Genomic DNA, 26,423 nt, shown 5'->3' on the forward strand with positions numbered 1-26,423 from the left:
TATTGGAAACACAGCTGCCTTCCGACTTCACTATAATACAGTCCAAATTGGCAATTTTAAGACTTGTGGATTTCAGCTCCCAGAATTCCATGCTGGCAGGGGAATTCTGGAAGTTAAAGTCCAGAAGTCTTAAAGTTGCCAAGTTTGTAGACCCCTGATATTTATGCCAACAGAGGCATAATTGCAGAATCTCAGACTTCTCCCTACGTATTTAGTCTCCCCAAGTTTTAGTCTGGATGCTTGTGCTGTGACCTTTTTAAAAAAAATTACTTTGACGTGTTTATTTATTTATAGTTCATACTCTGATACAGTGATAAACCGTTTCAAACCAGGGCAAAACTGCTCTAGAGGGGAAGTGAATTTGCAATGTAATCTATAACTTATGAAGCTCCAAGTGGCTTGGCACAAGGATACAAGAGTGCCCAGAGCTACTGGAAGTTGGGTGGTATATACATTTAATATATTATATTTATATGCCACTCGTCTCACCATTACAGCAACTCTGGGTGACTTACAGCATAATAGAAAAAGAATACAAAACCATTACAAACTAAGAAAAATCAAAACCTAAGATCAAGCGGATAGGCAACATAGGGTGTCAGAGCATGCAGTCTTATTGGGCTGAGGTAACCCAGGAGTAAATACAGTAAACTGGTCTGTATTAAATGGTGGTTTATATTACACTATCTACAATATACACTAGAAACAAAATACATACACATGGTAATATAGCAAACTCCAACACACAGCACTTGCAGCAGGAAACAGGTAAGAGAGAACACAGCAACAAAAGCCTTCCCTTTTCTATTCAGACTCTTAAAGGGACACAGACATCTGCTGAGTCATTCCTATCATTGCATCATCCACCTGACATTACATCAGCTGGTTAGCCTTTAAATCATTATCCCGGCATAGAGGTGGAGATGGTCTCTCTTATCCCATCAGCCACCCTCAGCATAGAGGCCTATATGGAGACTCCAAGCCAGCCAGCAGAGCCAGGTTTTCAGGCTCTTCTGGAAAGCCAGGACTGAGGGGGCCAACTCACCTCTGGCCAGAGAGTATTCCAAAGGACAGGGACCATAGCAGGAAAAAAAACCTCATCATCCAGACTCTGCCAGCTGAAACTTTTTGGCAGACGAGATCCAAAGTAGGCCCTCTTCTTCCAATTGGGATGAAAAAGCTCCTCAGATTATTAGTATTATTAGGGTTCTTTGCACAGTCGGGAGATGTGGATGCTTGATGGTGTTAAAGGTATCATCACAGGATGTAAGCTGTTTCAAGTAAAGCTGCCTTTTGCAATTGCCTAGTAGATTATCATGGTTCATTGCACAGTTAGCCAGATGTTTAGACTGGATTTGGCATTTTTCTCCACCTATCAAGTCCTTCCTAAGAAGCTGGGATAGGCAGATATTGACGTTTGACGGTGTTAGAGGTATCGTCGCAGGATGTAAGCTGTTTTGAGTAAGGTTGCCTTTTGCAATTGACTGGTGGAGAATTTGTCAGTGCCGATGGACAAATTCAAGCGGTGCTCCAGTTGTTTGGGGAATGCACCCTGAGCACTTATCATCTCTGCTTTCATTTTCTATTTCTGTTGTTAATATTATTATTTCTGCAGGACTGCTCCTTCAACCAGCATGACAGGATCTGTCCAATAAGAGCAGTTTGGTGAAAGCTTTTAGTGGTTCCCCCACCATTAAGAGATTATAGAGGCAAGGCTAGAGGATGCCTCTCCATTACGGCCCCTTGTTATGAAATACTTTATCACCAGAAATCAGGCTTGCTCCAATCTTCTTGGTCATTCAAAAGCAAGCTAAACCCAAGCTATTCCAGTAATTCTTTTAAATGCTTAAGATAACACTCTAAAACTGTTTTATGTTAAAATGAGAGCACATAAACATCTGTGAGATGATTATAACAAATGTCATAATTATAGGATAATTATTTCTATTGCACTATTTTATTATGGATGTTTTCCCTTGTAAATAGCTGAGAGTCATAAGATTGTGGCAGTGGATATATCTACCGTAATAAGTAAAATAAATCACACTGGTGCTAGCCAATCAATGCCATGTACTTAGGGAACATTTAACACTACTTATTACTCAATTAAATCATTGGTTTTTGGCTCAGTATTATCTAGGCTGACTGGCAGCAGCTCATTTGCTTTTAAATATAGGTTTCTCCAGCCTTAGAAATGTTTCACATTCAGCCTGGAATCTTTTCATGTTGTTTACTACTCAATAGCACCCTTTTCCCATCTATATGATGCAAACTTGCAGAGATCTTGACTCAGAGAGGAAAACATTATGTGTGAGCTTAATTAACATTTAACACTGGAGAGAAACAACACATGTTTTGACTACTACAAAAGAAAAAAACAAACACAGACCGGATGGTGGTTTAGAGCAAGAATAACAGAAAACTGAGTGGGGAAAAAAACATTAAACTTCCACCCCTCCCCCCTTCCACTCCAGATTCTCTTCTCCAAAACAGCATTTTTAGTAGAAAGAGCAGTTTCTAATAAACAGGGAAGAAGGGATATTGATGCACCCAAAGATGCATTGTGAGTGTGATATGAAAGTAATGGGTTTATTTGCATGTGTAAAATTAAAAACATGTAGCAACAGGGACCGTGTCAAGGTTGGCTTGAAGCATATGCAACTTCCCCTGAATGTTTTCCTTGTTCTTACAGTGGTGATTCTTTATATCCAAGAAACTGCAGACCAAGAATGGCGAGAGGTGAGATGTTGTATTCCCCTCCCTATCTAACATGGATGCATGTTTTTTTTTATCCAGTTGTTGGCCAAACCTTTCTGGCATCTTTCAATACTACCTTATTGACGGACTCCTGGGTTCTGATTGGGTGGATCCTTGCCAGACCCTCTCTATCAAGGACCTCTCTATGGTCTAGCAATCTTCCTTCCAAGCCATCTAGCAGTTCTATCCCACTGCCCACAATGTTTAGGACAGAGGTAGGCAACCTTGGCTCTTTTATGACTCGTGGACTTCAACTCCCAGAATTCCTGAGCAGCTGGCTCAGAAATTCTGGGAGTTGAAGTCCACGAGTCATAAGGTTCTAGGTTTAAAACCTGGAGATCTGGTTTCATTATTAAACACACACACACACACACACACACACACACACATACAAATACAAAGTCAGTGTCAGAACATTTTGCATGCCATCATTCACTGCAATCTAAACGAGCAAGTCAAGAACAAAAGGCAGGGTATCTACCTTTGAAGCTGGGTGGGAAAACATAACTCATAAATGCCACAGCCCGAAGCCGTTTGACAGAACTGCTGATTTTAAATTGTCTACTGAAGTGGGAGATGAGGCCAACGTGCCTTCTTTGCCATCAGATAGATAATTCCTTTTTACAGCTTTGCCTAGCAGAAGATTTTCTTGGCTCCTAACAGATAAATACGTTCCCAGCTACAGGAGCAGATATCTCTTCTACAAATCGTAGCTTTGCTCTCTATGGGCCATGTCTCATCAAAAGCCTTATCATCCCTGCCTCAGTTATACAGAGTTTTCCAGGACATATGTCCTCTTCCTCTCTCTTCTCTGGTGATTAATGTTTGGGGCCTTAATCCTTGGATTAGGAGGATGGGGAAGGAAACCGGTCAACCTTCGTGCAAGCAGAAATGAGAAATGGCCCCTTGCGTGAGGCAAAAGAAGCCAACTGAATCCTATTTGAGCACAGGAGATGGGATAGGATGCTCCACTGGAGCTGAAGGTGATGGGCAAGTGGAAGACCACCATCTAGCCATCCCATCTCCCAGACTCTTCTGACTGTGGCAGCTGATTGTCTAACTGTGGGGCTTACCAGCCTGCAAATGGGGGGGGGGGAATAAAGAGCTGCTTCTTTATTAACCACCTGGCTTTTCCTTTCTACTCCCCAGTTTGGCCGCACAGAGGTGATTGATAACACACTGAACCCTGACTTTGTTCGCAAGTTTGTACTTGACTATTATTTTGAGGAAAAGCAGAACCTGCGTTTCGATGTGTGAGTTGCTTCTGCTCCTTTCTCCTTCCTCCTATAAACCCCGACACACACACACACACACACACACACACACACACCTTCCTTGTTTTCTTTTATTTTTTCATGGCTTGTGTCTTTTACAGACAGACCATTTTGCTCTTGTCTCTGTCAGCAGCTAAATTTTGGGAAGCACCAAAGGGCAAAGGATAATGCATTTTCCTTATGTTTTTCCAGTTACAATGTGGATTCCAAGACGTGCAACCTGCCCAAGAGTGTGAGTATGATGGTTGCTTGTCCTACACTCAAACCGGACATTCGTGGGGGAATTTCCTCTATTGTACATCCACGCCGGGGTGTGTGTGTGTTCAGTTGGGATCTAAATTAACTAATTAACAGAAATTAAGGAAGAAAGTCAACAGTAGTTGTAAGAAGGAAGAAAAGAATTGTGTTGTCTTTTAAAGACATATTCATTAAACAGACAACTGGCATGTGCTTCTAGAACAGTGATTGCAAATCGAACACACACACACATGCAAAAGCATCTTATAACTCATCAACTGTCAGGCACAAGCAAACAGTTCCAGAAAGGTACAAGTTGACTACTTTATTGTGCTCTTTATAGTACAATAATACAATACAATAATACAATAACAGAGTTGGAAGGGACTTTAGAGGTCATCTAGTCCAACCCTCTGCTCAGGTAGGAAACCCTATACCATTTCAGACGAATGGCTGTCCGGGTCTATTCTTAAAAACCTCCAGTGTTGGAGCTTCACAACTTCTGGAGGCAAGTTGTTCCACTGGTTAATTGCTCTAACTGCCAGGAAGTTTCTCCTTAGTTCTAGGTTGCTTCTCCCCAGATTGTTTGCCTTCCCTTGGGAAGAAACATCTCTGTGTAACTTAGGAGTGCTCAGCACTAAGTCTCTTGAGGCTGCACAAAGACTGAAGGCTAGGTCCCTGCTTGACCTCCTCGCCTAGCTGGCTGTTTCCCAACACCAACAAAGTTCAGCTATTTTGATGTTAAATTTCAACAATGTAAGTTCTGATCTTCCTTTTTAAAAACAGTTTGATGTGGCTTTAAGGTTAAACATGGAGCAGTTCTTCATGCATATCCCTCCTGCTCCCATGCCCATCCTTAACCTTCCCAAACTAAAAACTGTGCTATCAATTTTTGGCCATGCCCTTTCTGGTGATGCTGTACCCTCTTGTGGCACCTCTCCAGAAGATTCAGTACCTGCAATAGTAGGAGCCAGGACAAGGAAATATACAAAAAATACACGGAGAAGAATCAGGCCAATGATTTCAGTTAAATTAATTGTTTGATTTATAGTTCTAATCTTATGATTAGGCAAGCATAAGAGCCTTAACCCCAAGCAAATTATTCCCTCTTACCGTAAAGGGACAGGATTTCCATAGTACATTTCAGCTTCTCTTCCTAAACTCCATCCTTTTCCGGTTACCTCTTATGAATAACTGTCTCCAATGACAGTTTGTTAAAGCCACTTTTATCACGACCCTCAAATCTTGCACAGTGCTCTTTTTTCTAAGAAAATTAGTATCCTTAGTTTCAATCTATAGCAGACATGTCAAACACAAGGCCCGGGGGCCGGATCCGGCCCGCAAAGTGGTTTCATGTGGCCTGCGAAGCCATCCTGGAAACAGTGAGGGAACGGCCCCCGCTGCCTTGGCCCTGGCCCAGAGACCCTCCTTCTGCCAGAGACCCTCAGATCTGTCCCACTCCTGCCCAGGCCCCCATAGGCACCCTTGAGGCGAACGATGTAGAGCTGGCCACGCCCACCCAGTAGGCCATTCACACTCTAGCCACGCCCACCCAGTAGGCCACGCCCACCCTGGCCACACCCACCCGGCCCCCTGAGAGCAACCGCAATGCTGATGCGGCCTTCAATGAAATTGAGTTTGACACCCCTGTTCTATAGCTTCACTAAAGCAAACTGAATGAATGAATGAAAGTGAGTGAGTGAGTGAATGAACGAATGAATTCCAAGTTATCTTAACTGAAGTGAATGGAATGAATGACTCTCATATTTTCCTCCTCTTGACCCCCTGCCTCTCCCTCCACTCTGTTGATTCCCTTTAGACCTAAGCCCATAAGGAAGGCACCTCTTCCTTTGCACATCCTCACATGTGTAGATAAATACAATAATAAAAACAACTGATGGATCTTTGCTCTGCTGTAGGACATGGCATGATACTGACCTGTTAAACCAGAGGAGAAATTTCTCAGCTGAGGTGGGGTGAGAAGCCACTAACACCACTAACTCCGCTGTCCTTTTCTTTTCATGCTGCTTTATCCAACCCAACCTATAGAAGGTAAGTTGTGTCTAGCTCTCCAGGGATCACATGGCACTATCTGGTTGGACCAGACCAGACTGGAGAGCACAGGGGACTAAAGACTAAACCATTCTAAGGGGTGTGGTGTCTGTTCAAGGGTGAGGTTTTCACAGCCCATTTAACCAGGTTAAACCCTGGGGGATGCATTTCCAAAATGTGATAGGCTTAGTCCATATTAAACTGAAGTCCCTGAGTCCTTCGGGAGAAGGGCGGTATAAAAATTTAAATAATAAATAAATAAATAAATAAATAAATAAATAAATAAATAAATAAATAAATAATAAACTAGGGTTAGGATTTTTTTTTCTTGTGGCTTAATGTGCTGCACTAACCCAGAATACGGGATACTTGCATATGTACGTAGTCTGAGTGGCATAGGTAGTCTGAGGGCATTCCAAGCAAGCCCCATTGAAATTGGCCCCATGCAGAGCATCACTCTTGATCTGGCTTCCTAAGTATTGGATGAGCTCCTTCCTGCTCTCTTGGAGGTCTGCTCAGTTTGGGCAAGTAACACCACGTCTTCAGCTAATGCTGTCCCTGCTCATCCTGAAGCTTTTGGAGAATCTAAGCCTTGCTCGGGACAATCAGATTTCAGTCAATGCAGCACACTGGAGATATCCCCATCTCCCAACTAAACAATGGATGACCAAATCTTTGTTATGGTGGGAACCTTTCCTTTCCTTTCCTTTCCTTTCCTTTCCTTTCCTTTCCTTTCCTTTCCTTTCCTTTCCTTTCCTTTCCTTTCCTTTCCTTCCCTTCCCTTCCCTTCCCTCCCTTCCCTTCCCTTCCCACTAGGTTTTGTCTCAGGATTCACCTCTCCTGCTTTCTCTTGGTCTCATCCACAGGACTTCTTAGGACAGGCCTTTGTGGCCTTGGGGGAGGTTATCGGCTCCCAAAGAGGTCGCCTCGAACGAAACCTCACGTAAGTCATGGGAAGGGGGTATCTGGCAAGGTTTTTTGGGGTGGTGGTGGTGGGGTTTAAACTGGATGGTGGTAATCTGGAAGCATCTCTGTTCTAATGCTGTGAATACATTTTGGCCAGAAAGTTAAAATCAAAATTATGAAAGTTAAAATCAAAATTATAAAATCAAAATTATGGAGGACAAAGATCATAAGGCCATTGTTTCTCTTTCTCACAAATGATCACCTGACTTTTCTTCTGGCATTTTCACAGATCAGCTATCAACAGACACATAGCCATAAATAACATCTACATACTGTGCAAAAGAGATAATCAATAGGCCAAAAAGGCAGCAAAAAAGGTCAAATATCTCCTCAAAACCCAGATGAGCAAAGATTAACACCAAGATTAACCTCAGATCAATAATCAAGAAGTGAACAATACCTCAATCAAACAAGCCAACAGTAGACAGGTCAACCGCAAACCCACCAAGACCACTCCTACTGACACTGATAGGACAAACCTCTGAGTATTCGTTGAGAGCAAACCCCACTCCCTACTAGCACTGATAATGTTACCTAGTTCGAGTAATGAAACGTCTTCAAGAAAACAACTAATCTCAAAGAGCACCAAAGACTCTTATTCAGCACTGAGTGACAGGATGGCCTCTGAGGGACATTCCAACTCTATGATTCTCTTGATTCCTCTGGCTCTGTCCTTCACACATTCTTTCCCTTCTATGCAACCCCTTTGTAGGAACAACTTTGATTTTCTTTTTCACTTGGGAAACTAGAGCAGCAGCCGGCATCATTCCAGTGATATTTCCACCATGATAGTTTTCAGTCACGGAGATTGCCCTGAGCAGGGGGTTGAGCTAGATGGCCGCTGTATTTCCCAATTGTGATTCTATCATTCCTAAGGCCTCGACTTAGGAGCAGTCGAAGTTATAATGGACCCCCAAAACGGTACTTATGACCCCGATTCAGAGTCAAAGCTCTGACTTCTGGGCCTTCTCTCAACAAGTGGCCCACCTCATGGCCATTTGAAGTGCCCATTTGTAGTCACACGATTGTGTTTTACAATGTTTTTTTGGCCAGAAACCGGAGTTTATTTCCAGTTTCCAGCAAAAAAAAACATCCATGGGGGACAATGGGTTCACTTAATGACCCGCCATAAAAAAGCCACAAAATCAAGTCAGTCATCAGCTTAATGTACTGCATGACTTACAACAATAATCCCAGGTTCATTTATGCTCATAAGCCGAGGACTACGTGAAGTGGCATTTGAACAGTTTGTATGCTCTTTTGTCTCTGGTGTTTTAATACAATTAAGCAGCCTTTATCCTACAACAGGAGAAAGAAAGAAAGATGAAGCAGTGTCTTCATCTTTCCAGGATGTTGGAACTCTGCCTGAAAATTCGGGGGGGGGGGGTGTTGGTTAGGATTCCTCAAAGCCCTGATGTGTTTGAAAATGCCCAGGTTGTAGAAATCAGAAACAGACAATTTCAAATTCCTGAAGATCAATGGCATCACTCTTATTTGTTCCATTCAGGTTACAGCAAAGATCTGAGGATCTCAAGAAGAGAAACCCTTTCAAAACAACAGCCATGTAATTGCTTAATCAGTTCAGCTCTTCTGATTAAAATATCTCATTAGTTGGCAGTGTGAATAAAAAAGGAACTCAGCTCTCAGGCGTGGGAGGGCAGCCAAGTGTGCTGGGGGAGTGGGCTTTGCTGGAATACTCCAGCTTTGATACAGATGCATTAACAAACTGAAGGAGCAGGATGGTCTGGCCATGGTGGGCCCTGCGTGGGAAGGATTGTGTTTGGAACTGTTTCAGAACATATATTATTGGCTGAAAGCCCTCAGTCCTTCAGCTTTGAGGAAAAACTTGTAGGAACTTCTGGGCCTTTCCAACTGGTAGCAAGGGCAAAGCTGGGGTTCCCGGGGACCTGCTTCTCTGTCAGAGACTGATTCCTTCTGACAAAATGTCCTGCTGCGCCTTTAAAGCTCAAAATGCTTGTGATGCACAGCAGTCCCCTTGTGTGGTGGAATGTAGTCTGGATTCCCAGGAGGACAAAGAAGCAGCGGCGCTCGGACAGTTTGGTCGGCAGGAAGAGGGTTGAACCTAGCAGTTCCCAGAGTGCATCTGTAGCTGTGCAAATAGTTGCTTTAGTCTGGCAAGAGTCTGTCTGTAGCTGAAGAACAATCCAAGAAACTAAGGTAACCCCACGTCGTTCTTGGGACCTGACACCTTGCTGTGATGGGAATTAAGAAGCAGGCCCGCTGCTCGAGGACCCAAATTGTTGGTGTCAATATGCTGACTTAGTAAACCGCTTAGAGAGGGCTGTAAAGCACTGTGAAGCGGTATATAAGTCTAACTGCTATTGCTCCTTCACTCTGATCCCCAGTGCATCACTTCCAACTGAGGGGAATCTGTTCCTAAGCTGTTTAGTTGGCATTTGTGCTTTCTAACTGAAGGAAGCTATTCAGAGTAATCATCCATGCCAAGCAAATAAGAATCACATCACTGCAATATAATGGGGGGGGAGTGCAATTCCCTTCAATAGTATTATTCCACCCAATGGCATCTTACAGTTTAGGTATTTAATTTTTGTTTATTGCTAGTCTCCACTCAGCTAACTTTGGATTCAGGGTCCAGTAAATTCTGATAGGATTTCTATAAAGCAAGGGAGCTGCTATATGGCTGTTATAGTTATTAGTACATCATTCTAACAAGAAAATGGGGGATATAAAAGATATGGTGATGGATAACCGCAGGCTTTTCTTCTTCCTTTTCTTCCTTTTTACAGAGAGAAGGAAGGCTACTAGAGGCTTCACATAACTGTTTTGTTTCATTTTTCAATAAAAAGTGATAGGAAGTCTATTGTTTGCCACCCAATCTAAGCAGCACATCTATCTATCTATCTATCTATCTATCTATCTATCTATCTATCTATCTATCTATCTATCTATCTACCACCTACCTACCTATTAATATCTTTGTCTCTCTATCATCTATATTATCTATTTATCTATCATATCTATCTCTATCTCAATCTTTCTGTCTCTATCTATCTATCTATCTATCATCTCTACCTTGTCTCCATCTCTATCTGTCATCTATCTATCTATCTATCTATCTATCTATCTATCTATCTATCTATCTATCTATCTCTCTATCTATCATCTATTTATCTATTATCTATCTATTTATCTATCATATCTATCTCTATCTCTCTCTCTTTATCTATCATCTATCTATCTATCCATCCATCCTTCTATCTATCTATATCTATCTATCTATCTATCTATCTATCTATCTATCTATCTATCTATCTATCTATCTATCTCTATCTATCTTCTATCATCTATCCACCTATCTATCCATCCATCTATCCATCTATCTTCTATCATCTATCTATCCATCCATCTATCCATCCATCTGTCTATCATCTATCAACCTATCATCTATCTATCCATCCATCCTATCTATCTATCTATCTATCCATCCATCCATCCATCCATCCATCCAACTATCATCTATCTATATCATCTATCTATCCATCCATCCATCCATCCATCCATCCATCCATCCGTCATCTACTCTAGATAGTTTGGGTACCATGAGAAATGATGGGTTTCAGCTCCCATTACCCTCAGCCTGCAGGGCACATGAAGTTATTGGGAGTTGAAGCTAAACACATATGAGAGGTTCAGGTTTGGGGACATTATTTTACTGTGAAATCCTAACTGGTTCCTGTGCATGGCTGCTGACATCCTCCTGAACTTATGGGTGGTAGTATTTCATCTTTTTCATTTGGGTTCCTGTCCACACATCTATCCTACGTTGCCGTATTGGTTCCATTACTGCCAGCACGAGCAAGTCCTTTGCAGCACCTAGAAAGGACTGCTCCCACACTAACCTTGAGTTTTTATCTCTCGATCACATTTAGGGGACTTCCAGGAAAGAAATGTGGCACCATAGTGCTGTCTGCTGAAGAGCTCAGCAACTGTCGGGTGAGTGGCTTGTTCTCCCCATCATTTGGGGGAAAGGTGGGACGCCTTCCCTCCCACCACCTCAGGCGTAGTGGGTCATGAGTAAAATGAGCGGGGCAGCCTCTCTTAAGGTGAACTACCAATAAAGGAGAATATTTATAGCTCAGGGTTGAAATGAGGGGTCCTTGGTGCTCTCTGAGCTTGGTTGTTTCCTTTGCAGATGTTTCATTACCCAAACAAGGTTACATCCTGACTACTAGCACGGAGGATGCTATCTAGTCTCTGTAATGAAAAGTCTGCAAGAAAACAACCAAGCTAGAGAGAAACCAAGGCAAACTCTTTTTTCACTGATGCCCAATTACAACAGTGACGAGCAACCTTTGCCGAGTCTAGGGCCACACTTGACTTTTGAATGGCCTGCTGTGAATTGGTTAAAAAAAAGAGTGGAGGAAGGTACCCAACCATAACTCTCACGATTCATGAGCTTGTCGATCAGAAGGTCGGCAGTTTGGCGGGTCGAATCCCGAGTGCCGCGTAACAGAGTGAGCGCCTGTTACTCGTCCCAGCTTCTGCCAACCTAGCAGTTCGAAAGCACGTAAAAATGCAAGTAGAAAAATAGGGACCACTACGGTGGGAAGGTAACAGTGTTCTGTGCGCCTTTGGCGTCTAGTCATGCCGGCCACATGACCACGGAGATGTCCTCGAACAAGCGCTGGCTCTTCGGCTTTGAAACGGAGATGAGCACCGGCCCCTAGAGTCGGAAACGACTAGCACGCATGTGCGGGGGAACCTTTACCTTTACCTTTACTGTAGCTAAGTTGTAAAACCCCAAATGAGCACTAGGTGGCAGCAAAGGGCGTCTAGTCATGCCGGCCACATGACCACGGAGATGTCCTCAGACAAGCGCTGGCTCTTCGGCTTTGAAACGGAGATGAGCACCGGCCCCTAGAGTTGGAAACGACTAGCACGCATGTGCGGGGGAACCTTTACCTTTACCTTTATGGTGTAGGTAACCAAAATAAAATTACCTATTTTTAAAATGGCCAGATTTTGGTGTCCTCTCTTCAAATCTCATGATATTTCAACGTTCTTAGGCAAAGTCTTTCAGGATTCCATGTGGGAACATCGAAATCTTCATGAGGCTTAGCATTTTTAAAGCATTTAAATTAAAGTTTGATTAATTGGGGGATCCCACAATGCCATTGGATTGCCACCTGTACAATGATGCAGAATAACAGAGTTGGAAGGGACTTTGCAGGTCTTCTAGTCGAACCCCCCCCTGCTCAAGCAGGAGACCTTATACCATTTCAGACAAATGGCTGTCCGTTCTCTTAAAAGCCTCCAGTGATGGAGCACCCACAACGTCTGGAGGCAAGTCGTTCCACTGGTTAATTGTTCTCACTGTCAGGAAATTTCTCTTTATTTCTAGGTTGCTTCTCTCCTTGATTAATTTCCATCCATTGCTTCTTGTCCTGCCTTAAAGGGGCTTTGGAGAATAGGTTGACCCCCTCTTCTATGTGGCAACCCCAGAACAGCAAAAGCTTTGTTTAAAATGTCCTGTATGTCCCAAATTACCTTGACGCCTTTTGGCAGCAAACCAAAATAGAGGCTATAGATTCAAGATAGAGATCAAATATGGGAACAAGTTAATTTTATGCCATTATAGTAAAGAATGTACTTCCCTGCCCCCCAGTTCTGCTTTGCTTCCTGCTGCTTCAACGTTTGTGTGTGTGTGTGTGTGTGTGTGTGTGTGTGTGTGTGTGTGTGTGTGTGAGAGAGAGAGAGAGAGAGAGATGGGGGAGGGGGGAGGGAGGGGAAAAAAGAGACAAAGAGGAAGAGGCATGGATGAGTGAAGAACACGCTCTTCAAGTATGGAAGTCTGGAAAAGTGTGGAAGAGCTCATCTGTGAATGAGAATATTTTCAATTCATCCGTTCCTGACAAATTTCAGCTCGAAAACTCAGCCACTTGAACTACGTATCTTAAAAGGGCCATTATGACATTTTGCCAGTAGCAGTTTTCAATGGAAGTTGATTCTCAAAGGTATAATAGCACCAAAAAAATGGACTGACTCTAAAAACAGCCTAGACCAGAGATGCTGGAAACCATCTGTAAGTTATTCATGTTCTTTGGGGAAAGAACATGAACAAATCATACATCGAGAACATTTTTTAGAAAATGCAATCAAACCAGAAATGGCTCTTTTCTATTTATATAGAGTTTTGAGTGTCCGTCAGTAAAAAAAGAAAAAAAAGTTTGAAGCAGTGGGCTTTTTCTGTTTCTTATAAGTAGTTTTCCACTCCTAGAGTTGATTATTTTTTATGATCTCCTTGCCTTCACTTCCCTTTCTGATGTAGCCTTTTCCTTCCAGGACATCGTCACTATGCAGTTGTGTGCCAACAAGCTGGACAAGAAGGATTTCTTTGGCAAATCGGATCCCTTCCTTGTTTTCTACCGCAGCAACGAGGACGGCACGTACGCAAGAGAACCCCTTTTCGAGGCAATCAACTTCCCAGGCCAGATTCTGGGCTGTTACTTAATGGCACGTAGCTGCCTTGATAGTGTCATTAGGCCCTGAATTGTACACACACACACACACACACACACACACCTACCTACACACACACACACACACACACATCTGCTCCCAAGACACTAGGCTTGCCTTTCTATTCTCTTCTACTCTCTTTCCTGGTCATTCTTCTTGCTAGTTAAAAGGAGACGGGAAGGAAGGATGAATGTTGATTCTCAGATGTGACCCCTCCCAACCCACATCAATAACCCCAATTTTCATCCCACCCCCTTTTTTTTTATTCTGAGATGTAAGAATAAGATTTGACAAAAAATACTATTTTTTAAAAACGTCCCTAGCATCAAGGAATATAATGACTATTCCCTGTTGTCATGTGAACAGAAAATAATGGCGGGGGTGTAGGGCGTAGCTTAAGCCAAGCGAACATGGCTCCCTTGATCAGCAGCTGAGGTATGGTTTTTGCCCCTGACCCCTGCCTTCCTACTCTATAGGATATCATCTCAGCTTGCTTTCTTGTCCTTTCTAAAGGTCAGCTTGTATATTCATGGCACCCTCAAAGTAGGTCTATTCATTTTACTCCCCAACCCATGTTAACCATTTTTTTCTGTATTTGGGATGGATGAATAAATGCTGGAGGAGGAAAGGGATTAGCTTTTCAGTCCATGTGTTCTGGGCTGCGCAAGATGGTTGCACGAGTGATTGCAGGTGGTGAGTTCTTTTGCTCACTCTGTTTAGAGTGGAAGAGTCAGATTTTCCATACGTGGCAAAAATTCAGCTCCGGTTATGGCCTTGCTTCGGTTCTTCAGTGGTAGATGCAAAGAAGGCTATCATGGTTGCTTAGCAACGGTAGCACTCAATGTCCATTTCTAGCTTGGCGCAGAAGTGGTTGGAGAGCACATTCCACATTTGTTCTCCGTCACATCAAGCTGATCTCCATCCTTCCCCGAACTAGTGGATGTTCCAATAAAGGATGCTGGGGAAGAAGGCCAAGAGGCACGGTCTGCAGTTCCTGGATTTGGGATGCACAGATGGAAGAGGGAAATTGAGATGTTGTGGTTCGAGAGCTTCAGCTGAAATTCCCTCTCCAATTTTTGTGCTTTAGAAACCCAAAGGAGCCTGTGCCAGTGGGCTCTTCCTGAGGATGGACAGCTCTTCCTGGTTTCTGGATGGATCAGCTTTCTTTAATCTGGCAGCCTGCAGATGTTCTAGACCGGAGGTCTCCAACCTTGGCAACTCTTAAGACTTGTAGGGACTTCAGTTCCCAGAATTCCACAAGATTTTAAGAATTGTGGACTTCAGTTCCCAGAATTCCTCAGCCAGTTGTCTGGGAGTTGAAGTCCGCAAGTCTTCAAGTTGCCAAGTTTGGAAATCCCTGTTCTAGACTACAAGATTCATCCTTTTGAACTAGCATGACAAACTGTATTCTCAACTACATTGCAATCCAACACCTCTGGAGGCCGCAATATGCTACTCCATACCACATCAGAGCCCGTCAGCCCTTCTTTTTCAGGTTTGCTCTTGCCCCCTTTTGCCATGACTCCTCTCTGCTTTCAGGTTCACCATTTGCCACAAGACAGAGGTGGTGAAGAACAACCTGAATCCGGTGTGGCAACCTTTTTCCATCCCTGTGCGCTCCTTGTGCAACGGTGACTATGACAGGTTAGAGTTCATATCTGTACTTTGGGCCTAAAAGGCTGCGTCCATGGGCCCAAAGGCTGGCAAATAAACAGACCAGCCAAAACATTGGAGGAGGAGAAATTTAATTCGTATTTTTTATGCTGTTTCCAGATCAAAATGGTCCTCTGAGTATAAATTGCCCCAAGGCTGTTAAAAACCATTGAAGTACCTTAGCTGGGAACAGAGTAGCCAGGCTCCTTTAGATATCTATAAGGAGCAATCACTACAAAGGGCTATATAAGTGAAACATATATACATTTTTGGTGGCATAAGGAAGACTGGCATGTTTCCCAGGAGTGAAGAATGGTCTAGAACAGGGGTAGGCAACCTCGGCTCTTTTATGACTCATGGCCTTCAACTCCCAGAATTCCTGAGTCAGCTGACTCAGGAATTCTGGGAGTTGAAGGCCATGAGTCATAAAAGAGCCGAGGTTGCCTACCCCTGGTCTAGAAGATGCTATTTATTTATTTACTTTTACTTATATATCAAACTTCTTAACTACCCATCTCCCTCTTAGAGGGTTTCTGGGCAGCGTACAACGATAGATAGTCCTCGACTTACGACCACAATGGAGGCCAAAATTTCTGTTACTAAATGAAACAGTTGTTAAATGAGTTTTGCCCTATTTTACGACCTTTATGACTTTCTTGCCACAACTGTTAAGTGAATCGCTGCAGTTAGTAACACGGTTGTTAAGTGAATCTGCCTTCCCTGTGGACTTTGCTTGTCAGAAGGTCGCAAAAGGGGATCACATGACCCTGAGACATCGCGACCGTCATAAATATGAGTCAGTAGCCAAGCATCTAAATTTTGATCATATGACCATGGGGAGGCTGTAACGGGTATAAGTGTGAAAAATAATCACGTCACTTTTTTCAGTGCCATTGTAACTTTGAACTGTCACTAAACAAAACTGTTGTAAGTTGAGGATTATCTAAATAGGTGGAACATACTGTGCAACATTTTTAGTGGTATAAGGAAGATTGATATTCCCTGGCATCTTTCTCAGAGTGAAAGAATGATCTATATCGGGATAGGCAACCTTGGCTCTTTTATGACTCGTGGACTTCAACTCCCAGAATTCCTGAGCCAGCCATGCTGGTTCAGGAATTCTGGGAGTTGAAGTCCACGAGTCATAAAAGAGCCAAGGTTGCCTACCCCTGATCTATATATTATGGACTGGCAAAGGAATTTAATGAGTGTGGACATAAATTCTACAGCAGGGGTGTCTAACTGCGGGCCGGTTTCATTATGCGGAGGCCGTACCCACCCCAGCTCCAGCAATGCAAAAAAAGTTGCGATACGTCACAACACATGATGTGACGTGGCGAGTTTGACACCCGTGCTCTACAGCATATGCCCCATCTCCTTTTTCATTTGGGCTCTTGTTTTCCTAAGCTGAAACCCTCTTTTGGAAATTCAACTTCTCTTATTACTTGTTACTTCTGTTCTAGGACCGTGAAAATTGACGTCTATGACTGGGACCGGGATGGCAGGTGAGAATATGGACCCCTTTCCCCAACCTTGATTCCCCAGAAATATTAATGTAGGGGTTCTTGGTGCTCTCTGAGCTTGGTTGTTTTCTTGCAGATATTTCATTACCCAACTAGGTAACATCATCAGTGCTAGACTAGACTAGCACTGACAATGTTACCTAGTTTGGGTAATGAAATGTCTGCAAGAAAACAACCAAGCTCAGAGAGCACCAAGGGCCTCTGAGTATTGAGCTTCCAATATTCTCCTTTAGTATTAAATTACAATTCTTATCAACTCACCCAACGTAGAATTGTAGCCCAAACCATTTGAGGGCATCATGATAGGGGAAGGTTGATATAATCCTTTCTCTTATTCCAGAGATTCAAGAAACAATTATCTGTGCATTGTATGCTAATCACCTGGCATTACAACTAAAAATGATTCAGATTCTTTCTGAATCACTTGGCACAAGGATCACTTATACAGAATGACTTTCTGATTCTGTTTTATTCTCTTTATCCTTTGAAGGCTCTTTTTCTCCTTCTGCAAACTGTGAGCTGTCAGCAAAGGGACAATTTGCCACGATAGTTTAAACTGGAGCCCAAAGTCATACTTTTCTTGTGCCTGACCTGCTAAATAGTGGATTCTTTGGCGCAGGAATGAAGACAAGGTAGCTGAGTACAGGGAAGCTCATATTTTATTTCGCGCAGAATCTGTACTGAGCAAATGGCTGCAACTAGCCGCAATATATAGTCTAGCCCCTAGGCGGCAGCCAATAGGTTTGAAACAACCATTGCTGCCTAGGGATAGCCAATTATATCGCTGGAGACTTGTAGTCTGGGTTGCTGAAGAGCAACCCACGTGGTATTACTATGAGGCCACTGGTGCTTATTTAGATGTAAATTCCATATAGGTGTTTGTAGGATTGAAGTCTTGACTTTAATAGAACAAATTTAAAGCTTCCTTTCCTTTCTTTCAAAATCATTAGTTCCTAATCTGAAGCTAGGATTGGTAGAAAGAATTGCCAGGACTTTTCAAAGCCTTCTTAGCTAGAACAGAAGTTCATGGCCAACCTTGGTTGATTTTATAAGGGAGACCACCAAGTGGTTGTATGTAGACTAGGAAGTTTTAAAAAAATACATGACAATTGGAAAAGGATTTCCTTACTGTTGGCAAGGGAATTACGTGTGATCAGAAAAAGGAGGATCAGATTTGGACAGGACTTGGGTGGGATATCGACATGGCTGTAGGTTGAATTAGAAAGTCAAAATAACATACCAAAAGAAGGTACGTACAGGTAGTTTTCACACCAACTTCCTGATTTAGTGACTGAAGTTGCAAAGATATAAACAGAACAGCTTTGCAACCTGTCATTGCATTTATGACTGTTACAGAAATTCCCTTGGTCGAATGATCGCCATTCTGCCACTTTTCAACAGGCACACATTTACAATTGTGTGGTCATCTGATCACCATTCATGTGCTTCCCAACTGGCTTCCGACAAACAGAGTTAATGGAACACATGGAAGCAAAAATCTCAAGTCATGTGATCTCTCACTTAACGACCAAATGGGAAAGATTGTTGGAAGCCCATTGCGGTCATGTGATTTTTCCACTTAGCAGTTGAGGCACCTAACAACAGAGTCGTTGATCCCAATTGTGGTTGCTAGGGGAAGACTGCCTATAATGGGAACTGATTCTATATTATTACCCCCAAAAATTGAATAGCTGTGGCCCTGGAGTCACCTGGAGGTTGCACCACACTCTCCAGACAATCCATATTTATCTATTGTCTTCCCTATCACAGTCCCTGATCTGAGCTTCCCCCTGCTTGTTTGGTGCTGGATCAGCGAATGGTGCATGACAACGTGACAAAATGAGTGATGGTCCTTTGGGCTGCAGAAGGGAAAAGCTAATTTTTAAGTACAAAGAAAAATCTGTAAAGAATGAAATCCAGAGACAGCAGAGAAAGATGAAAGGGCGGTTTTGCTCTGCAGACTCTGTGCATTTGGTTATTTTTCTCCTGACTGAATTTGGGCTTTTGGACTCAAATGCAAAGCACTCAAAATCCACTTCCTCCCACCCCATCCTCTCTCTACCCTCTCAATCTGCTGCATTTGTAGATGCACCCTGTGGGGAAAAGGGGATTAAGTGAATTGGGTGGGTGGAGTAATTAAAAATCCTAGGTTCTTCACAGCAGGATGTGGGATACTCAAAACACACGCTGTTCATACACTCGCTTAATCCAGGTTTAAGCTACCCCAACAGGGAAGCATTGCATTACTTCTTTCTTGTTTTCTTGGCAGCCATGATTTCATTGGGGAGTTTGCCACAAGCTATCGGGAACTCTCGCGCGCCCAGAACCAGTTCACAGTCTATGAGGTAAGTTTCCTCCTGGCAAAATACAGATTCTCTTGAACAATATTCCTTTTTTTACAGGGCTTGTACTACTCGGAGCCAACAAATTACATTTCTGCTGAGAAATCTGAGGATGTTTCGGATACCTGAGGATGATGGGTTTAAAAACAATGCACACAAGCAAGTTTCTAGTCCTCATTGGTGTAGAGCAACCCAGTGACATCTGTTAACAGCTGGTGAAAGATCTGGATGCAGGACAAGTTGGTTCTCTTGTGCTCTAATGAAGCCGGCTAGCATTAGTCTGGTCTCATCCCTGCAATCCAGCAGCATTTTGATTTCATTTATTTGTTAGATAGTATTCCATCTTTCCTTCAGAGGTTCAAGGCAGCACTGTCAGCAGCAATTGTCCAAATGAAGACATGATAATATTCTGATGCAGATTACACATTTCTAGTGCAACCCAGACTTACGAAATACAGTTCTTCCAACGTTTGACTATTGGTGTTTGGTGATGGGGCTTGTGGATTTTGTAGTGCAGAAGAAAGTAGGTTGTCTGGCCAGTGATTTCCACATCGTGAGCTTCAATTGTGATCCAGCTTCTGCTGTGATAAGGGAGGGTCCAAAGTCAAGTGATTAAACAAAGAATGCAGGTTGAGTCCAGCATTGCCATATTAAAAGAATGGGAGAGAAGGTGGAAAAGATTCTTAAGGAAGAACAAAGGCTATTGTTATCAGAGGAGATGTATACAGGTCCTCGACTTACGACCACAATGGAGCCCAAAATTTCTGTTGCTAAGCAAGGCAGTTGTTAAATGGGTTTTGCCCCATTTTACCTTTCTTGCCACAGTGGTTAAATGAATCACTGCAGTTGTTAAGTTAGTTGCATAGGTCTGGCTTCCCTATTGACTTTGCTTGTCAAAAGGTCGCAAAAAGTGATCACATGACCCCGGACACTGCAAACATCATAAATAATTTTCCATTCCAAATTAGAAGATCTTTTACTAATGGAATATGTGGGAGAGGAAAAAGCAGAAATCAGGGTGACGCATAGTAAAGAAAAGAATGATTTAACAATGCTTATGTCCTACTTCAGACATGTCAAACACAAGGCCCGGGGGCCGGATCCAGCCCGCGAAGTGGTTTCATGCGGCCCACAAAGCCATCCTGGAAACAGTGAGGGAACGGCCCCCGCTACCTTGGCCCTGGCCCAGAGACCCTCCTTCTGCCAGAGACCCTCAGATCTGTCCCACTCCTGCCCAGGCCCCCATAGGCACCCTTGATGCGAACGATGTAGAGCTGGCCACGCCCACCCAGTAGGCCATATGCACTCTAGCCACACCCACCCAGTAGGCCACGCCCACCCTGGCCACGCCCACCTGGCCCCCTGAGGGCAACCGCAATGCTGATGCGGCCCTCAGTGAAATTTGAGTTTGACACCCCTGTCTTAGTTCATTATTCAGGACTTACAGAAAGGAATCATGTGGAGAACTGACATAACTAGTGGATTAGATATGGATATGTCCAGTATCTTAGATAATGATGATAAATCAAATGACAAAACTAAAAAGAAATACAGTATATTGAATTTATGATATAAGGCTGGGAGCAGTCAAGCTCACACGAGGGCTCTTTTACAGGGAGATATTTCTTGTCAGATGGATACTAGGAGCTAGTTTGCAATAGTAATTGTATCTGATGGGCTATTAGCTATCTCTGATCGTCCACCTGCATCAAAAGACTCTTGATCTGGCAGTTTGGGAGCTATGACCACCCATTGTCTTTCTTCAAATAAAGTTTATATATAAGATTCTCCAAATATTGTATATGAACTGCAGCAGCAGCCAAAAAAGCTAATGCAATCCTTGGTTGCATAAACAGAGGCATAGAATGAAGATCACACGAAGAATTAGTACCGCATTATAAAACCTTAGTAAGACCACCAATACTACATCCAGTTTTGGTCACCACATTACAAAAAAGATTTTGAGACGCTGAGAAAAGTACCGAGAACAGCAACTAAGATGATGGAAGGAAGTGTGTAGTGGGGTGTCCCAGGGTTCTGTTCTGGGCCCAGTGCTCTTCAACATCTTCATCTACGATTTGGATGAGGGGATAGATGGGGAACTCATCAAATTTGCAGATGACACCAAGCTGGCAGGAATAGCCAATACTCCAGAAGATAGGCTTAAGATACAGGAGGATCTGGACAGACTCGAACACTGGGCACTATCTAACAAAATGAAATTCAATGGTGAAAAAAGTAAGGTCCTACATTTAGGCCGGAAAAATCAAATGCAGAGGTATAGTATAGGTGGTACCTTGCTCAATAGTAGTAGCTGTGAGAGAGATCTCGCAGTCTTAGTAGACAATCACTTCAATATGAGCCAGCAGTGTGCTGCAGCTGCCAAAAAAGCCAACACAGTGCTAGGCTGCATTAACCAGAGGGATAGAATCAAGATCAAGTGAAGTACTAATACCACTTTACAATGCCTTGGTAAGGCCACACCTGGAATACTGCATCCAGTTTTGGTCACCACGATGTAAAAAAGATGTCGAGACTCTAGAAAGGGTACAGAGAAGAGCAACAAAGATGATTAGGGGGCTGGAGGCTAAAACATATAGGGAACGGTTGCTGGAATTGGGTACGTGTAGTTTAACGAAGAGAAGGGTGAGTGGTGACATGATAGCAGTGATCCAATATCTCAGGGGCTGCCACAAAGAAGAGGAAGTCAAGGTATTCTCCAAAGCACCTGAAAGCAGGACAAGAAGCAACGGATGGAAACTAGTCAAGGAGAGAAGCAACCTAGAACTAAGGAGAAACTTCCTGACAGTTAAAATAATTAACCAGTGGTACAACCTGCCTCCAGAAGTGGTGAATGCTCCAACACTGGAGGTTTTTAAGAAGAGACTGGACAGCCATTTGCCTGAAATGGTATAAGGTTTCCTGCCTGAGCAAGCGGTTGGACTACATGACCTCCAAGGTCCCTTCCAACTTGATGATGATGATGATGATGATGATGATGATGATGATGATTAAAGGCCTGGAGACTAAAACATGATGAAAAATTGCAGGAATTGGGTATGGCCAGTATAGAAAAAAAGAAAGGCGTAGGGGCGACACAATAGCAGAATTCCACTATTTGGGGGGCTGCCATAAAGAAGAGGGAGTCAAATTATTCTCCAAAGCACCAGGCAGGACAAGAAATAATGGATGGAAACTAACCAAAGAGAGAAGCAATCTGGAATTAAGGAAAAAATTGCCTCACGCTGAGGACAATTAACCAGTGGAACAGCTTGCCTTTAGAAATTTTAGGTGCTCCATCACTGGAGGATTTTAAGAAAAGACCGGACAACCATAGGTCTGAAATGGTATAGGGTCTCCTGCTTGAGCAGGAGGTTGCATTAAAAGACCTCCAAGGCCCCTTCCAGCTCTATTCTGATTGAAAAGTTCAGGGAAGGTTAAAAAAATCTGATTAAAAGCAATCAGTTGAGTGCTATGAAGATGTAGCCTAGTCATGCATTAGTACTTTTTATTATGGCCAGGAGCGATTTCATATATATTTTAGCGTGTACATCAGTGCTATGTGCTAAAATGCATCTTTTCGAGTTCTGCAATATGCATATGCTGTACAGAGCCATAAGTGAAAATTTCCCCTTACTTCCAAAGATTTTCCTCTGAGGGCATCTAAAACTGTTGCTACCCCTGGTTGAACTCATCCAACTGGCTTTCAGCGGGACTAGAATGCCCAGTCTCCTAATGATTGTTCCAAAATCACTCAGCCAGGTTTCATGCCCAAGGCGGGACTAGAACTCACGGTCTCCCAGTTTCTAGACTGGTACCTTAACTACTTGACCAAACTGACTCTCTAATTTGTTGGTTAAAGGAAAAAAGTGCTCCTCTCTCATTCATTCATTCATTCTTTCCTTCCATCTCCAGGTTTCGAACCCTAGGAAGAAGTGCAAGAAAAAGAAGTACATTAACTCGGGGACTGTAAGTCTAGGACGGTTTTCCCCACCCCCTCTTAGTCCACATCCCTGCCATCCCTCATCCTTACAAACCAGTGCATCGAGTCATGTGAAGCTGACGGGACTCTTTTCACTGGGGCACACTCCAGCTTTTTCCTGTCAAACCTCTTACCTGCTTTTTTTAAAAAAAGGCAGCACTTGCCTGCGTTATCAAAGCCAGTCACATTTCCCTTCTCTTCCTGAATCGCTTCTCTCGAGGGCAATCCAGAACAGAACCCCCACCACCCCCACCACCACCCCCAAATCTTTCTTTCTTCCCAGATGACTGCACCATTCGGAATATCTCATACTTCTTTTTTTCCCCCTTCTTCTCTTTTGTTTGTTTTTCTCTGTTCCTGGTAGGTAACCCTTCTGTCATTCACAGTGCAGTCAGAATTCACCTTTGTTGATTACATTCGAGGCGGGTGCGTCGGTTGAAAATCCTGGATGCCTCTCAGGTCCCTGGTTTCTGAGGGCCATGGGCCCTCAGCCCTCTTCCTGTTCACTGCCTCTGAGGCATTGCGGGGGGAACTTATAAGAGGGCATCAGGGGCAGAACACCATGGCTTTTAAGGTGATAAGGAAGCAGATGCCTCAGTAGTGGCAGATTGGGGAAGGCGGGGATGCTCTGGTCTCTTTCAGAGGGAGACTTCCTGGTGCTGGAGAGATGACGAATTGCCTAGCACAAAAAAAGGGAGCAACCTTGGGACATTGGGAGGGATCCCCAAGGATGGCAGCATCCATTTCTCTCTCTCTTTTCCGCACCATCCTTAGGACACAGCTGAATTTCACAGTCGCCATTGACTTCACGGCCTCCAATGGTGAGTGCAGCACACCCGCATGTCACTCCGGGAACAGAGTGCTGCTCTGCTGCTGGTAACAAAGTGGCCAAGTTGACTCTGATGCTTGCTGAGATCCGTTTAGGAGCGGCCACATCTGGCTGCCGTCTCTGCTCCCATTAGGTGCGGAGATGGGATGAGAATTCACGTGGGCCCACTGGGTAGGGATGGCCAAGGAGGAAGATGTCGGACAACCTGTGTGGTGACTGCAAGAAACCTTTGGGCCGGGGGTGGTGGTGGGAGGTGGATGCAGAATTTTTGAGACTGACAAAATTCATTTTCACAGGGAACCCTTCGCAACCCACTTCTCTTCATTACATGAGCCCTTATCAGCTCAGCTCCTATGCCATGGCTCTGAAAGCAGTTGGCGAAATCATCCAGGATTATGACAGTGACAAACTTTTCCCGGCTTACGGCTTTGGCGCCAAGGTCCCACCAGACGGCAAAGTGTCTCATCAGTTCCCTTTGGTAAGAAAAGACCTCCTGGGTGAAGACGGGAGAGACCCTAACGGGAGAACGGGAGAATGCCTGCCAATGCGCGTGTAATTGCAAGGCCCATTTTCCTCTGAACGGGTCTGAAATAGGAAGGAGGTGGCGCGATGGCTCAGGGGTTAAGACGCTGAGCTTGTCAGCTGGGAAGTCGACAGCCCGAGTTTGAGACCAGAGCACCGCGCAGCAGGGTGAGCTCCCATTCCTTGCCCCAGCTCCTGACCCACCTAGCAGTTCAAAAGCATGCACATGTGAGTACATAAATAGGTGCCACTTTGATGGGTAGGTTACTGCAATCCATATTTTCATGCTGGCCACAGACAACGCAGGCTCCCTCAGCTGAGAATCGGACATGAACACCGCCCCCTTGAGTTGGTCATACTTGGACAGGGGAAACCTTTAATCCTTTCAGAAATAGTATGTCTGTTTAGGAGATCTACTGTATGCAAGATGGGTTGAAGGAATACATTAGGAGGGATGCTCTTATGCTCTTACGGAAAAAGAGCTTTCCTAGGGTCAGTTCTGTAAAACACTCCATCATAGTTCCACATTCCTAAACAGACACTTGAAAGTTAGATTCAGGTACTTCTCAACTTACGACTGGTTACTTAGCAACTGTCCAAAGTTGCTGTTAGCTGTGAAGTCGTGTCCAACCCATCACGACTCCATGGACAATGTTCCTCCAGGCCTTCCTGTCTTCTACCATCTTCTTGAGTCCATTTAGGCTCACGCCTATTGCTTCAGTGACTCCATCCAGCCACTTCATTCTCTGTCGTCCCATTCTTCTCTTGCCCTCAACCTTTCCCAGCATTAGGCTCTTCTCCAGTGAGTCCTTCCTTCTCATTAGGTGGCCAAAGTATTTGAGTTTTAGCTTCAGGATCTGGCCTTCTAAAGAGCAGTCAGGGTTGATCTCCTCTAGGACTGACCGGTTTGATCGCCTTGCAGTCCAAGGGACTCGCAGGAGTCTTCTCCAGCACCATAGCTCAAAGGCCTCAATTCTTTGGTGCTCAGCCCTTCTTATGGTCCAACTTTCACTGCCATACATTGCAACTGGGAAGACCATAGCCTTGACTATACGCACTTTTGTTGACAGGGTGATGTCTCTGCTTTTTAGTGTGCTGTCTAGATTTGCCATGGCTTTCCTCCCCAGGAGCAAGCGTCTTTTAATTTCTTGTCCCCATCTGCAGTGATCTTGGAGCCCAGGAAAATAAAATCTGTCACTACCTCCATTTCTTCCCCATCTATTTGCCAGGAATTGAGAGGGCGAGATGCCATGATCTTGGTTTTCTTAATGTTAAGTTTCAACCCAACTTTTGCACTCTCCTTCTTCACCAGGAACAAGAGGCTCTTTAGTTCTTCTTCACTTTCTGCCATTAGAGTGGTATCATCTGCATATCTTAGGTTGTTAATTTTTCTCCCAGCAATCTTAATTCCAACTTTTGATTCATCTAGCCCTGTCTTTCTCATGATGTGCTCTGCATATAAGTTAAATAGGCAGGGCGACAGTATACAGCCTTGCTGGACTCCTTTCCCAATTTTGAACCAATCAGTGGTTACGTGTCCAGTTCTCACTGTTGCTTCTTGACCCGCATATAGGTTTCTCAAGAGACAAATAAGATGGTCTGGTACTCCCATCTCTTTAAGAACTTGCCACAGTTTGTTGTGATCCACACAATCAAAGGCTTTAGCATAGTCAATGAAGCAGTAGTAGATGTTTTTCTGGAACTCCCTAGCTTTCTCCATGATCCAGCGTATGTTGGCAATTTGAACTCTAGTTCCTCTGCCTCTTCGAAATCTTGCCTGTACTT

At 43.7% G+C, this 26,423-nt stretch overlaps 1 protein-coding gene and 1 long non-coding RNA gene across 2 annotated transcripts in view; one reads left to right on the forward strand and one right to left on the reverse strand.

The window, feature by feature from the left end:
• The window catches only part of LOC310636369, a 431,277-nt gene that overhangs the window by 91,965 nt on the left and 312,889 nt on the right, over nucleotides 1-26,423 (reverse strand). The window lies entirely within an intron of this gene.
• CPNE9 (copine family member 9) overlaps nucleotides 1-26,423 on the forward strand; it is a 58,571-nt gene that overhangs the window by 21,316 nt on the left and 10,832 nt on the right. Inside the window, exons 3-15 of the mRNA XM_083356030.1 lie at nucleotides 2,693-2,739; nucleotides 3,907-4,010; nucleotides 4,224-4,263; nucleotides 7,187-7,263; nucleotides 11,198-11,261; nucleotides 13,611-13,714; nucleotides 15,327-15,431; nucleotides 16,904-16,945; nucleotides 19,233-19,308; nucleotides 23,221-23,274; nucleotides 23,652-23,713; nucleotides 24,062-24,108; nucleotides 24,413-24,594. Of these exons, the coding sequence (XP_083212156.1) occupies nucleotides 2,693-2,739; nucleotides 3,907-4,010; nucleotides 4,224-4,263; nucleotides 7,187-7,263; nucleotides 11,198-11,261; nucleotides 13,611-13,714; nucleotides 15,327-15,431; nucleotides 16,904-16,945; nucleotides 19,233-19,308; nucleotides 23,221-23,274; nucleotides 23,652-23,713; nucleotides 24,062-24,108; nucleotides 24,413-24,594 (1,004 nt within the window). The remainder of the gene's footprint in view (nucleotides 1-2,692; nucleotides 2,740-3,906; nucleotides 4,011-4,223; nucleotides 4,264-7,186; nucleotides 7,264-11,197; nucleotides 11,262-13,610; nucleotides 13,715-15,326; nucleotides 15,432-16,903; nucleotides 16,946-19,232; nucleotides 19,309-23,220; nucleotides 23,275-23,651; nucleotides 23,714-24,061; nucleotides 24,109-24,412; nucleotides 24,595-26,423) is intronic.

Source organism: Vipera ursinii (assembly GCF_947247035.1).
Source record: "Vipera ursinii genome assembly, chromosome: 2".
Lineage (NCBI taxonomy): Eukaryota > Metazoa > Chordata > Lepidosauria > Squamata > Viperidae > Vipera > Vipera ursinii.